Here is a 12420-nt window from a genome sequence, read left to right as displayed (position 1 = left end):
CTATGTGTGAATGACAGAAAGAAAATATATTTTATGGTAGGAAATGTTGTTACCCATTATTAATTGTCCCTAATGCAAATTAGAATTGAGGCAATTTTTGTAGAGGTCTTGAAAACAAAAGTGAGACATCTGTGGGTTACTTGTAAAGTGCTGGTTACTTTGGGCATGCACCAAATTGAAGTGCACTTCTTTGTGGGTTTTTTTTTAATAAATTGTTTCTAATTTTCACATCAAAGTGCCAAACTTTAGGTGTGATTCTCTTCTTCATTTTGGCAAGGCCTCAATCACTCAGACATATCCAGGTACACAAGCAAAGTTCTCAGCATTGTAACATTTACACAATAGCTTCCCAGTGCTTTTGCATAACTGTCATGGGAAAGTGAACAGCAGAAATTTAAACTTTGTGTTCTACAGACCTCAGCTGAATCATCTGTCTTTGATATTGAGTGATGCCTGAAACGGTCGAAGCTTCCAAAGCTGCTTGTGCGCTGTAAAAGAAGAGAAAACAAACCTTGACTCACTGGTGGTGTTTTGCTTTGTTCTGTTATTAAGAATTAAAACTGTCAAGCCACCTGTTGGTGTCAAAAATCCCTCCCATATCAGTGGTCCATGAACTGCTACATCCAGCTAGAAACAAACTACAAGGTGACTGTAGGGGGAAAGAAATGGTGACTGCACAGCCAGAAGTAGAAAAATGAGTAAGAGAAACAATATTGCTTCAAATACTAATTAGGCAATGGATATGATTATGAGTTCTTCTACATCTTTTTCACATCACTTATGTAATAGGTATGTAAATAGCCATGCATGATTTGCAGGTAAGAAAGACTGTTGTTTATGAGTTTCGAGGAAAAGGTATTTTCATAAATATGATACAAGCAATAGACTTGGGTTTGGTGGTGTAAATTGTGGCAATTTGTACAATGTACTTTTTCAGCTGGGGAGGCAATTTATGGTTCTTTACCATCAGGAACCAGCAAGGACTGCTGAGGATTATGAATACATCTAGTCCAAAATGCACACAGAGGGAGTAAGTAACAGAATAATCAGGCAGGCCTCATGCTTTTCTTCCCAATTTTCCAATTAGAAAGTCTGATTTTTAAACATAAATGGGTACAATTTTCCACTGTGCCATAGCTTTATTTTGCATGACAAAGCTGCATCACCTGAGCTGTGCATTAAGAGACAGTGAATGGATTGCTCTGACTTCCTTCTAGTTTTTACTCTTTCTGCATGTGGATATATAACATGGGAAGCAGGGAAGTGACACAGCAGATTTTGAGGAGTGAGGTCATACAGAAATAGCATGCCCAGGCAGAGCTGCCTGACACTGCACTGCCCATGGTGGCAAAATGAATAAAATTGGCATTGATGACAAGTCAGGAGTCCCTTTAAGTGTGGCCCTAATAACAGCCAGAATTTGGACATCTATCCACTCTACAGTATCTTCAAGAGCTTGTTTTTATGTCTTCACCAATACTCACAGCTAAATCCAGAATGACTTGGGGTTTTTTAAGTACTTCCCTCTTCTATACTAAATGAAAGTCTTTAATGCAGTATAAGAGTTCTTGAGCAGGGTTCACTATTGTATATGAGGCAATATAATCTCAGACTATTTTTGAGTATTCAAAATCCGCTCTGGAGGAAAAAAGCACTGAACTAAAATAGCAAACCACAAAATAAATACATTCTGTCTGATTTAATAAGTGATTTCAGGCAATCTGGGCTACAGCTTTCCCTGTACTTATTCATCCTTTTACCTTGCCTATGTGATTTCAGCCAAACTAGTTCCTTGTTCCATTGCTTTCTTCCCCCACCCCCAGCCACATGAGTCATCTTTTCATCTCCCCCAGGTTTCTAAAGCATCCACTGTGCACTCTTCACCTGGCATCTCCAGCTCCCTCCTTTTGCTGTCCATCCAGGAATTTCACAAGCCTCAAAGGGCTTGTGAGCTCCCAGCTTTCCAATCTTCTCCACCAGGCAAGAATTGTCATGAGGCAGCCTCAGAAGGAACAGAGGTAGATCATCCTTTGGGCAACAAAAGAGGAGCAAAGGACTGTTTTGGGAGCCAGTCCCTTTGCCTGCCTTCACACTGCAGGCACACTTAATGGACCTGCTTCCAGAGAAGTTAAGGAGAAATCCCTCTTTGATATATTTCCCTGTTCTCCCAAACTTATTTATTAAGCAGCTCTGCCACCTCTCCCAAAAAAATGAAGTGGACATAGCAGTGGGAGAGGCCTGAGGACAGTCAGATGAAAGAGGAAAGTGTACCCATATTTTGGCTCTCTATTCTAAGCAGTGTAGCTTAAAAGAAAAATAACATCCTTTTTCTTTTTTTTTTTCCCTCCTATATTTCTGGGCATATCTAACCTGAAAAATATTTCCAGCCAAAGGTTATTTGAAGAAACTGACCCAGATTTGTGAATATTTTTGGATAACCAGAGTGACATCTACTATTCACTGAGGGAAGCGGAAAAAAAAAAGACAAAAATCACACAGTTTTCCTCTTAATTGTTTGTAAAATCTCTGTTGGCTAAATATTGTGGTTTATTGGTTTGTTTTTACATTGTGAAATTAAAAATTACAATCTGAATTGTACACTAAATTTTATCCAAAAATCCCATAAAGAACTTTGCTATTAAGTAGATGAAGAGCATCCTGTGACAAGGGGTTAGCTCAATAGTATGATATAAAAACACAGCCCTGAGGATTATGGTTCTATTAGACAGGATTAACACCTTTCACTAGCTTGTCAACCAAGCCAAATGTGCCCTGCAGCACAGAGCATGAGGGAGAAAGAAGGGAGCCTGGGATTCACAGCAATATTGGGAAAGTATAAGATTGTCTCAGCAATCTCTAAACATACACTGACCTTTCTGTTGCATTCCATCACTTCAATATGTCTAGTAGGAATAAGTGTATATTAAAGTGCAGATGTGCTGGAAATAGTTTAAAAGGAACAAGAGGGAAAACATTGTTTAGTGTTGGTCTTACCTATAAACAGCTTGAGCACAGGGAAATCAGTTATTCTTTTTTGACCCTCAAAACAACCTTATATCCTACATGAGCAGGAGCCTTGGGCTATTTTGTAGTGTACTTCAGTGTTGCTTCATCCATATTAAATATTAATAAGGGTTACAGGATGATTTCCACTGTTCTAGATAATGGTCTTGCTGCACTGGAGAGCACTGAATAGGGCTGCTTCAGCAGTTCTCTACTAACTTTTTCCATTAAGTAATCAATAGGCACCACCTTTTAAAAATGTATCCAACCCCATTATACTGATAACGAAAAGCAGATTTAGGAGCTCCTGGCTGCAAAGGGAATGGGACTATTACTTCCCGTAGTGTCAGTCACTGCATTAGTGTCAGGGAACACCTACTTTGTGAAGATATGGACAGGCCTTATTTCCAGGTGAAGGGAAGCTTTTAAAGTAAATGCAAAGCTACTATAGGAAAATACACTGTTGACTTTTGATAACAGGATTCAGCATCCTATAAAGTTAGGTGGTTTTTCTGGCTCAATTCATGCAAGAGCTACTCAGGGATATGTTAAGCAAATATGAATTTGCTCAGTAAAATCTAATGGAGGCATGGGCAGAGGGAGAAACAACTGTGTTTTTTCAGACAGGGACTGATCAAATAATTTCTATAAATCAATGCATTGACTTCCATCTTTTCCCGTTCAGTATTCCAAACTAGCATAATAGAAAATATCAAAGATACATTTAAGTATTTGAAAACCTTCTTCCATTTTCTCCTATATCATTTATTCCCTGAAATCCAGGAACTTTAAATAATCCTTTTAAAGGGGATAAGTGCTATGTAGTTGTTGTTTATTTTAATTTGGACAGTCTGCAGTTGATTGTCTGGTTTCTTGGTAAGTAGCCTATAATTTTCCCTAGAAAATAATATGCTATGGTATGCAAATAGTAAGACAACAACAACAGGTTCTACAATCCATGTATTTCTGTTACAAAACATCCTTCCCTTGTAGGACATATCATAGGAGAAGTAAGTTCTTGTCCGTGAAATATTAGTCAGAGCTTCCCTGTGTCTAAAGACAACCCTTGAGCCAAAACTGACTGTAGTTATCCTGCTAAATAATCATTATGGGAGATAGTCATCCCATATTTTTCTTTGGACAATTCACACTGCTCAGCAATCTGGTTCCCTGCTGTCAGAAATTCCAGCCCATTATATTTTGCTTCAAGTCCTATTCAAAATATCTTTCAAATCCTCATGTTGCAAAGGCTTTGTACTGACCCTCTCACACAAGTAAATCTCTTCAAATTCCTCCATGCATTTTAATTTTTAGCTTCCATTCATCCTTGGACTACCCAAACCATGTAAGCTGTATAGGGGCAAACGTGGTCACTAGAAGTAATAAAAAGGGAACTCAGCATATTGCTCAATTTCCTTGACTGCCACAGACACTTGTCTTCCCTGTTTTTTGAAAGCAGCCACAGCAGCTCTCAAGAGAACAGCCTGTTCTTGCTGCTCTGATTGATGGAGATAAGTGGAGATCAGGATTTGATTCATTTCTTCTGTTCTCTGATGGTTCTACTCCCTTCAGAAGGAGGAGACCACTCTGAGAATGAAAGAGTTACCAAGGAGGGATGAGTATTTCCACTCTGCTATCTTATCTTCTTGCATAGATAATCAAAAGAATTGTCTCCTACTTTCCCAGATGGCAAGATAGCAATTTATAGCTTTTGGGATGTTCTGTGGAAAAGAAAAACCCTCAAACCAAACACCACCAAAAAAATCCTCACTTCTGTATGAAGAATGAGAATTTGCATAAAAGATTAAGCAAATCTCTGAAGGGTAAAGGAAGCAATGAAAGAGAAGACATCATGACCTCTCTACTACAGGGAATTTTTCCTATTTACACATTAGTTACACATATAGAACTTCTGACCACTAACCAACACATTAATATAACTTTATAGCCCACATGAAACACGGCCTAAACCTTGCACTTCACCAGTCAAAAGCAATAAAAAAGATACAGCTTGTTCCTGCTAACTCAAATAGATCAATCTACTGAAATGGCATTTTTAACTGGCTTAAAAACGACTCTATAAAAGTCTGGTTGTTATTGTGGCCTGGTGTTCAGTAGCTGCATGGAGGTGGGGAAAGAGGGGAGCAAAGTGGACTTTGAACAGAACTGCTGCCATGAACACCCTAATTTTAACAGTGAAAAAGGACTGGAAAAGAAAAGCTGAATTAAAAAAATGAGTTAATCATACCTAACACTCCTCCAGGTGAACAAACCACGCTCTCCAAAGTAAACACTGAGCAGCTGTTTTATCAGTTCCTCTATCTGGTACCAGCCTCGGTACCTGCTGACACAAGGCACGTGGTTCCCAATAACCCAGTCATGCTTTCCAGGGGCACCTTGCACTGGGCAGGTGCTGGGGCAGCTGAGAGCAAGGGCAGAGCTGCTGTTCCTGAAGCTAAATGAGGGTGGGATTGCTTGCAAGGTCTGTAAGTATTCGTCTGGAAGGGGGCAGCCATGTAGGACATCTGAGCAATGAGGCAATTTCGTCTGGCAAAAAATGGGCTGTGTTGATTAAACAACTTTGTGAGGGACTAAATAAGGAAGCAATTTAGGAAACACCGATCTTAACACTAGGAAAGTTTTGTGCAAGTGAGTGTTGCAAAATGTGCAAGGGGGGGAAGGGATCTGACTCCACTTTCTTTAAATGCACATTGACCCTGAATTTTGAACACTGTCGTTCCTGCCCAGTTGCTACAGAGCACTCTCAGTTCCCAGTGAGAAAAGTCACTCCAAGTGCTCTTCTGGCAGTCTGTCCAATTCTGGGAGTGTGCACATAGGTATTTGCAGTAATTATGTAATTAAGACTTTATTATTTATATGACATTTAATTAAAAGTGACTTTCAGTGGCACACAAAACCATGAAAAGAAAATGACTTTAAAAGAAGGTTAAGGATGTGTGACAAACTCAGAGGAGCTATGAAAATGACAGTTAAGGATTTGGCATGATGTGCACTTCCACCTCCCTGCTATCCTTTTTTTACCCTTCATTTGCACATGGGCCGAAACACCGAGGGATGAGCCTTGAAATCCACCCTCCGCAAAACCGTCTCTGCAGTAGAGGGGAGCGCTGCCTGAGTAAAGGCTGGTTAAACACTACGTAAGCATTGCAGGCTTTGATCTTTAATCTCTTAAATACCAACTTCTTTCCTCTCCTGAAACTTCCTCCTCTTCAAAACAGCTGAATTCACAGACGAATTCTCACATTTTAAAACCATATCACCTAGCAGCTTCAATTAAAGTCCTTTCCCTGCTTACTTATACAGCATGATTTTAATAATGCTGTGTGTTATCTAGGTCCTGACCTTGCAGGGTTTGGCTGGATTTCCTGTGTAAGAGAAATTACTCACAAGCATGTTTGTTTAAAGTGAAGACAAAAATACATATGCCCAAAGAGGAGCTGAGAAGAATTCAGCCCCAAGGGCTCCGTTTTACCCCCACGCCTGTCCAGCACACCCACAGTGGGGCAACCAGAGTGCTCCAGCAGAGGAGGTGGGAATGTGGCTGTTCACTGGAAGGTGTTCCTTCGAATGACCTTCCAGGTGAAAACAAGATTAAAAAAATAACCTCTAAGTCACAGTCAAGTCTGACCATCCCAAAAGCTTGTTTGTTTTTTTTTTTTTCTGAAGAGTAAGCAAACTTCAGAAAGCCCTTACACGAGTTTTAGTGCCCTACTGCAGTCTTACCCTTGATAACAGGTAATGACCAACAATAAGCTAATTCAAAGAAACTTGGGGGAGGGGGGAAGAAAGAGAGTTAGTTTTTATTACTTTTAAATGAGTGTTTGATACATCATCTTGGTTCCCCTGATTAATGTTCTCAGCAAACTCAGCCATTGGAGTTGTAATGTTTCTGCAAGCTTCCCTACAGCAAAGCCTAGCCATTAATTCAGTGGCATATGTCAGCTCAGCAGAGCAAGGTCACTCTTCTCTTTCAAGGGGAACCTTTTTAGAAATAATAAAACTGACAGAAAGTTCTTTTTTGCATGCTTTATGTCACCTGAGGTTGAGTGCTGCAGTTAATATCACAGAGCTTATAAACATTCCCATCTTCAGCAGCCTCCAAACCCACTGGGCTCTTAGAACCTCAACATTTTTTTTTTTTTTTTAGTAATGTAGTGACAGCTTTATGTGGGGCAGATATACAGTATGTAATCCTAAATGAGTAAAAAGTAAGTAAAAAATGAACAAATCTTTTCTTGGGCATTTTAGAGGAGAAATTTTGGAAGACGCTAAGGACTGCTGATACTGCAGGATGTTAGTGCTTAGAGAAAAAGATGTAGGATTAGGGACTTTATCTCTGTGGATGCTTGCATCTTTGGATAAAGGGAGGAAATTTTAAAATGCACCAGTCCACCTCATTTCCATTTCACTGCTAACTGATAGTGCAGACTGGAAATCTGTATAGGCACGTGATGTAAAGAGAACAGAAAGCTAATTGATCTATTTATGGAATGATTTTGAATTTGCAAGTAAGGATGTCCTAGTCATCTGTTATGATAACTAATTGCAACTGGAACTTATTTGTCGGGGTACAAGTACTATGGAGCATGATAAACAAAATAACTAGTTGAGGAAAAAGATCCAAACAATAGGCCATTTTTCCCCCTCATTATCTTCCTTCAGACATCCTGACTACACTTGATTAATGAATCCATAGTGAGATTAGCTGAAATTGCCTTAATGGAGATGCACTACAGTAGAGAAGCAAAATTCACTGCAGTATCTATCATCAGTCACTGTGAATTTGAGTGCTTCATCAGATCTATATGTCCATTTATTTAAATTATTTTTATCTTGGAAAACAAAGCAAAAAAAAAACAACAAAGAAAATACTATGCTCATTAGAGTGGGTTAACTTTTGGCTCCTTTGAAATGTAGACCAGGGTCACCATTTTTTATCTTTCTCATGTCCTCCCTTGTCAAACGGCTGTGTTCCAACGTTGCCTTTTTGTCATCCACAGGCCAACATTATCCTTTTTGTCCAGTTGAAGAAAGCACATGTGGCACTTCATTGCAGCTTCTCAGGCTTCGAAAACTGCACATGCTCGCACAATTTATGCCTGGGAATCCTAAATATGCTCCTTGTAATTTTGAACTCATGAAATAAGTTCAGCAAGCTTTTGGTTTTGTATGGAAGCTGAAGGAAGGTTGCCAGCTCAGGGTTTCCTCAGGAATTGGGACTGCATAAAAAGCCTTCTTAGTTCACAAGTTATAATGTATTAAATTCCATGTTTGCTTTGTAGTGTAAGCCCTGTAATTGCAATCCTAGGGAAAAAAAAAAATCTAGGAATACGAAGATATCATCCTGATTCTGTTCAGGTCACTCCAGAAAAGGAATTAATACAATCAATAGCTCACTGGGGTACCAGTAAGGGCACATCAATTCCTTTCTCTCCATATGATTATCTTTGTGGCATGGGTCAGCTCAGTGGAAAACTACAGCTTCATTTCATGAAAAACAAATGTACCAGGTGCATGAAGTGTGTTTTCATTCTGACACATGAGAAAAGTGAGACTGCGCTTTTCCTGCCTTCCCTGCTCTCCCAACCTCCATGAAACCCACACGTAGCTGAGAGACACTCCCCAGTGAGATGCTGCTATTGAGGCAGCGACAGCCGCGAGGGCTTTGAGGTGTTCTTTGAACCCCAGATTGAAGGACACTCTCCAAATCCTACTGAAATCAGCCCTATCACTGGAAAGGGGACTGTGCCAACTACAAGATTTTAAGCTTTCATGAAGGGGTAGGAAGATGTTGCCTCTTCCCATTCCTTCAGATACTGGCTAAAATCCCAAACGCAAATACATTTTCAAACATTTTACCACAATTACCAACATATATTAGTCAAGCAAATATAAACTCCGTTACAGAGACAGGAAGAAAATAATGTAAACATGCCAATAGCCAACATGAGAGGAGCCCTGCCATGTGCTTGTGCTAGAGCTGAATGCCTGCTCTACCATCATCAGTCATTCCATGCACCCTCTCCACAGGTTCTGAGCTTCTCATCCATCAGTGAACGATGCCCCCTTTCCAGCTTTTTGAAGCGGTTTTTGAACCTAACATCTGATCTTGAAGAAGGAGGCAGGAAGACAGAAGAGTAAGAGGAAAACAGCACAACTGTGGCAAGTGAAACAGTTCAAGAGTGATAGAGCCAAGCATCCCCTTTGCACAGGTGGAAGCAGCAGAGAAGCTGTGTGAGCTCACTCAGCTGTCTCGGCCACTGTGTCGTCTCCTCTTCACACATCTGCTTTTGGCTGTGCTGTCACTAAGTGAAGCTGATTTCTTTATCTCATAGCTGCAGCCTGTCAGTGACACAGCTCCATCTCTGCCTCAAACATAATGGTAGAAGGAAGACATGACACTGCACCATGTTTTCTAGTTGAGCAGAACTCCTCTAGGGTTTATCTTCTCCCTGAAGAAGCCACAAGAAACACTGCAGAAAAACCTAAAGCCAAGTACTCAAATATTCAGGGACTCATGTCCCACTTGTCCTTCAACATACCTGGAAGAGCAGCAAACCTACCACACCTTCTGATGAAGTCAGCATGGACAAGTAGAGGAACTTTCACTTCTTACAGTTCTCAAGGAAGTGACCATTCAGCACGTCATGGAAATCAAGTACAGCAGTGTTAGGTTACGTGGTTGTTCTTGAGAAGATGATAAAAGAGACGAAGACATAGAAGGGGAGGAAAAGGACTAAAACTCCACCCAGAAGACATAATTGTGCAAAACACCAGATCACTGGACCTTCTTCCCAGAGAAAACTTGTCAGGTTCAGTGCTGGGTGATGATTAGAAATAGAAGACCCTTTGCTCTTGACATTCAGCTTTCCAGAAAGGGGCCAGAAGATGTTATGACTGGCAATTAAGCAGTCTGAAGGCTGCATACAGGTGAAGTCATTATCCAGCTTTCTGTGTATCCACAGAATAAACCAAAGAAAGCATGGAGAGGAAAAGTGGCACTAAGGTGTATATTATAGTCAAAGAAGTAACTTTCCTGAAGCAGTTTCCAAACTTTTCCCTAGGCTGAAATTTCACCCTCAAGTTTAAGAAGAAGAAAAATAGTGAGAACATGCTCTTGGGTGAACTGTAAGTGGAATAAGATTTTTAAAAGCTACAAGGGTAAGAGTAAGCACAAATACAGAAGAGATTTCCCTTGGGAAAAAGGTGGTCATTCATCTTCCTGTGGAATAACAGCAGACATACAACACACCTCTATCTGATTCATGAAACAAAGCCATTAGGATGGTTTAAAGGATATATATGATTTGCTGAATATTCAGAGCATATGTAACCTGTAGCCTGGTGCCAAGCAGCAAATGTTGAGCAAAACCACTGGCACTGCCAATTTGTGGAAGAGAGTATAACTGTTTCTAACAACTGGAGTAACTCTGCTGTCTCTGTTGCAGCCTTTCAGAAGAGAAAACTTAAGGGGTACTGTGACTACAGAGACCCAGAAGACTTTTTTTCCCTTTTCAGGAGTGGGTATTCCTAAAAGGTTCTGCACACAGCAAGGGGTTGGTTCTTCCAGCTAAAGTGTTTGTAGCCACCCTGAAAGTGCTTATACAGCTGCCAAGGGACGACTTTATAACAGCTTTTGTCTGAATTTATGCTGTGACACAGATTACTAGAAGAATATTGAAGTACGGGAAGGATGTAGGCCACATCCTCTGCCAGTCCTGCCCATACATAGTTACTGCTTTTTCCCAGCAGTGACAGATATCCTGACCAATGTTTACTTTGGGGTATTTTGGTTTTCCTAGAAACACAGTACTGAAGTAAGTCAACTGCTCTTAAACATCTCTTAAAGGATTAGGAGGCAACTAATGCTGATTTATGTCACCTTGGTAGTTGTGCTACGTTATTTATCAGAGAGCACAGTTATAAATACTGTAGCTGATAGTCGGGTTTCTAAAAATGGCTGGATAAGGTGGTTCAGGCATACTCCTTGAAATGCTCCTACTTGCTTAAGAAAACAAACAAAAACCTGGATTTGTTACTCTAAGCAAAATGAATATTGATGTGTAAATATTCCCTTCAGCAGATTGCTCTCACTTGTTTTAAAATATTCTGCTCCTAAGGAATTAAGCGTGGCTAGTGAAGGAAACCAAGACAGGGAAGAAACAAGAAATTAAATGAGTATTGTGCAAAGTTGATGAAAATGTAAAAGATGTTGTAATCAAGGGAACACACAAAATCCATCAGTACTGGAACAAGCCACAGATAAAATTTTTCGTTTGAAATGAAAGCTAGCCATGAGTTGTGTGAGCCCTCAATGAGACTGTGTCTTGATGTGAGCATCAAAATGGAGAGTCTAGTCATCCTGATCACCTCCTGCCAAGAAGCAGGTGAGAGATGGCTGTTATTTCCTCACAAACACTCTGAACCTTTACTTTCTCCTGAGAAAACAAAATTCCTCAAATTTCAAGACCATTCTGGAAGAGATATGTTAACATATATGTTAAGACACAACTTTCTGAAGGTGCTCTTGGAAAGAAAGAATAATTAGCTGATGATTTAGAAGCATGATGATAATGTAAATGAAGAAAAAATAGCAGAAGTAAGAGGAGCAGTAATATGCTTGTAGAACCACCCATTCACACAAGGAAAATAACCCAAGGTTCACTCTAACCTTGTTGCAGTATTTTATGAAGCCTAGGGGAGACAGAAAACACCTTCTGAAGTGTCACCTGCAATCCCTCCTATCCCCATCTACGCGCACATGGTTTTTACAAGTATCATTATTTCTTCCTCTGAGCATTCCCCTCCTCCCCCATCCCCATAAAGGCCCACAGGTATTTACACCATAAACCAGGTTCTTAAAAATACTTCCCAGATGTTGTCATCTGTTCCTGCTTATTTACCAGAGTTCAAATGGATTTTGACAAACAGTCTTTCTTCAAGAGGCAATGCAGTAAAGACCTTTAATGACAGAACTATGTGTCATCTTTGCCTATAAGCATAAATTTGCACAGCGGGCAGTACGGTGAAAACAGCTTATCATCAACTCATCACCTCTCATCATTGTTAGAACGAAATGCAAATGGAAACGAACATCACTTCAGTCATGGTCGTGAAAATTAGCATCTGTGACATTAGCAGTGGCTCATTTATTATGCACTCGAAATTTCAGGGGGAAAGAAAAGAATATAGAACTTCAAAACTCCACCAGTCTTTACCTTTGAAATAAAATTAAAACCTTCAGCTTTCCCCACTCAAGGATAAATCCTAGTTAATATTCATTAACACTGAGCAATCTCTTCACTGCAGATCTTGTCCTACAGAAGATCTAATTATGTCTCGAATTATTTTTGGTGTTTAGGTTTGCTGTGCCTATTTTCTATTTTCTTTTCTTTA

The 12420-nt window shown here is 39.9% G+C and overlaps 1 protein-coding gene across 9 annotated transcripts in view; it reads right to left on the bottom strand.

The window, feature by feature from the left end:
* SAMSN1 (SAM domain, SH3 domain and nuclear localization signals 1) overlaps positions 1 to 12420 on the bottom strand; it is a 132913-nt gene that overhangs the window by 17326 nt on the left and 103167 nt on the right. For all 9 annotated transcript variants that reach the window (XM_069024313.1, XM_069024290.1, XM_069024350.1 and 6 more), the window contains one exon: positions 417 to 488. In XM_069024313.1, coding sequence (XP_068880414.1) covers positions 417 to 488 — 72 coding nt within the window. The remainder of the gene's footprint in view (positions 1 to 416; positions 489 to 12420) is intronic.

This window comes from Aphelocoma coerulescens, chromosome 1 (assembly GCF_041296385.1).
Source record: "Aphelocoma coerulescens isolate FSJ_1873_10779 chromosome 1, UR_Acoe_1.0, whole genome shotgun sequence".
In the NCBI taxonomy this organism is placed as follows: Eukaryota; Metazoa; Chordata; class Aves; order Passeriformes; family Corvidae; genus Aphelocoma; species Aphelocoma coerulescens.
Note: the sequence above shows the minus strand (reverse complement) of the source record. Positions and strands in the feature narration are given on the sequence as shown.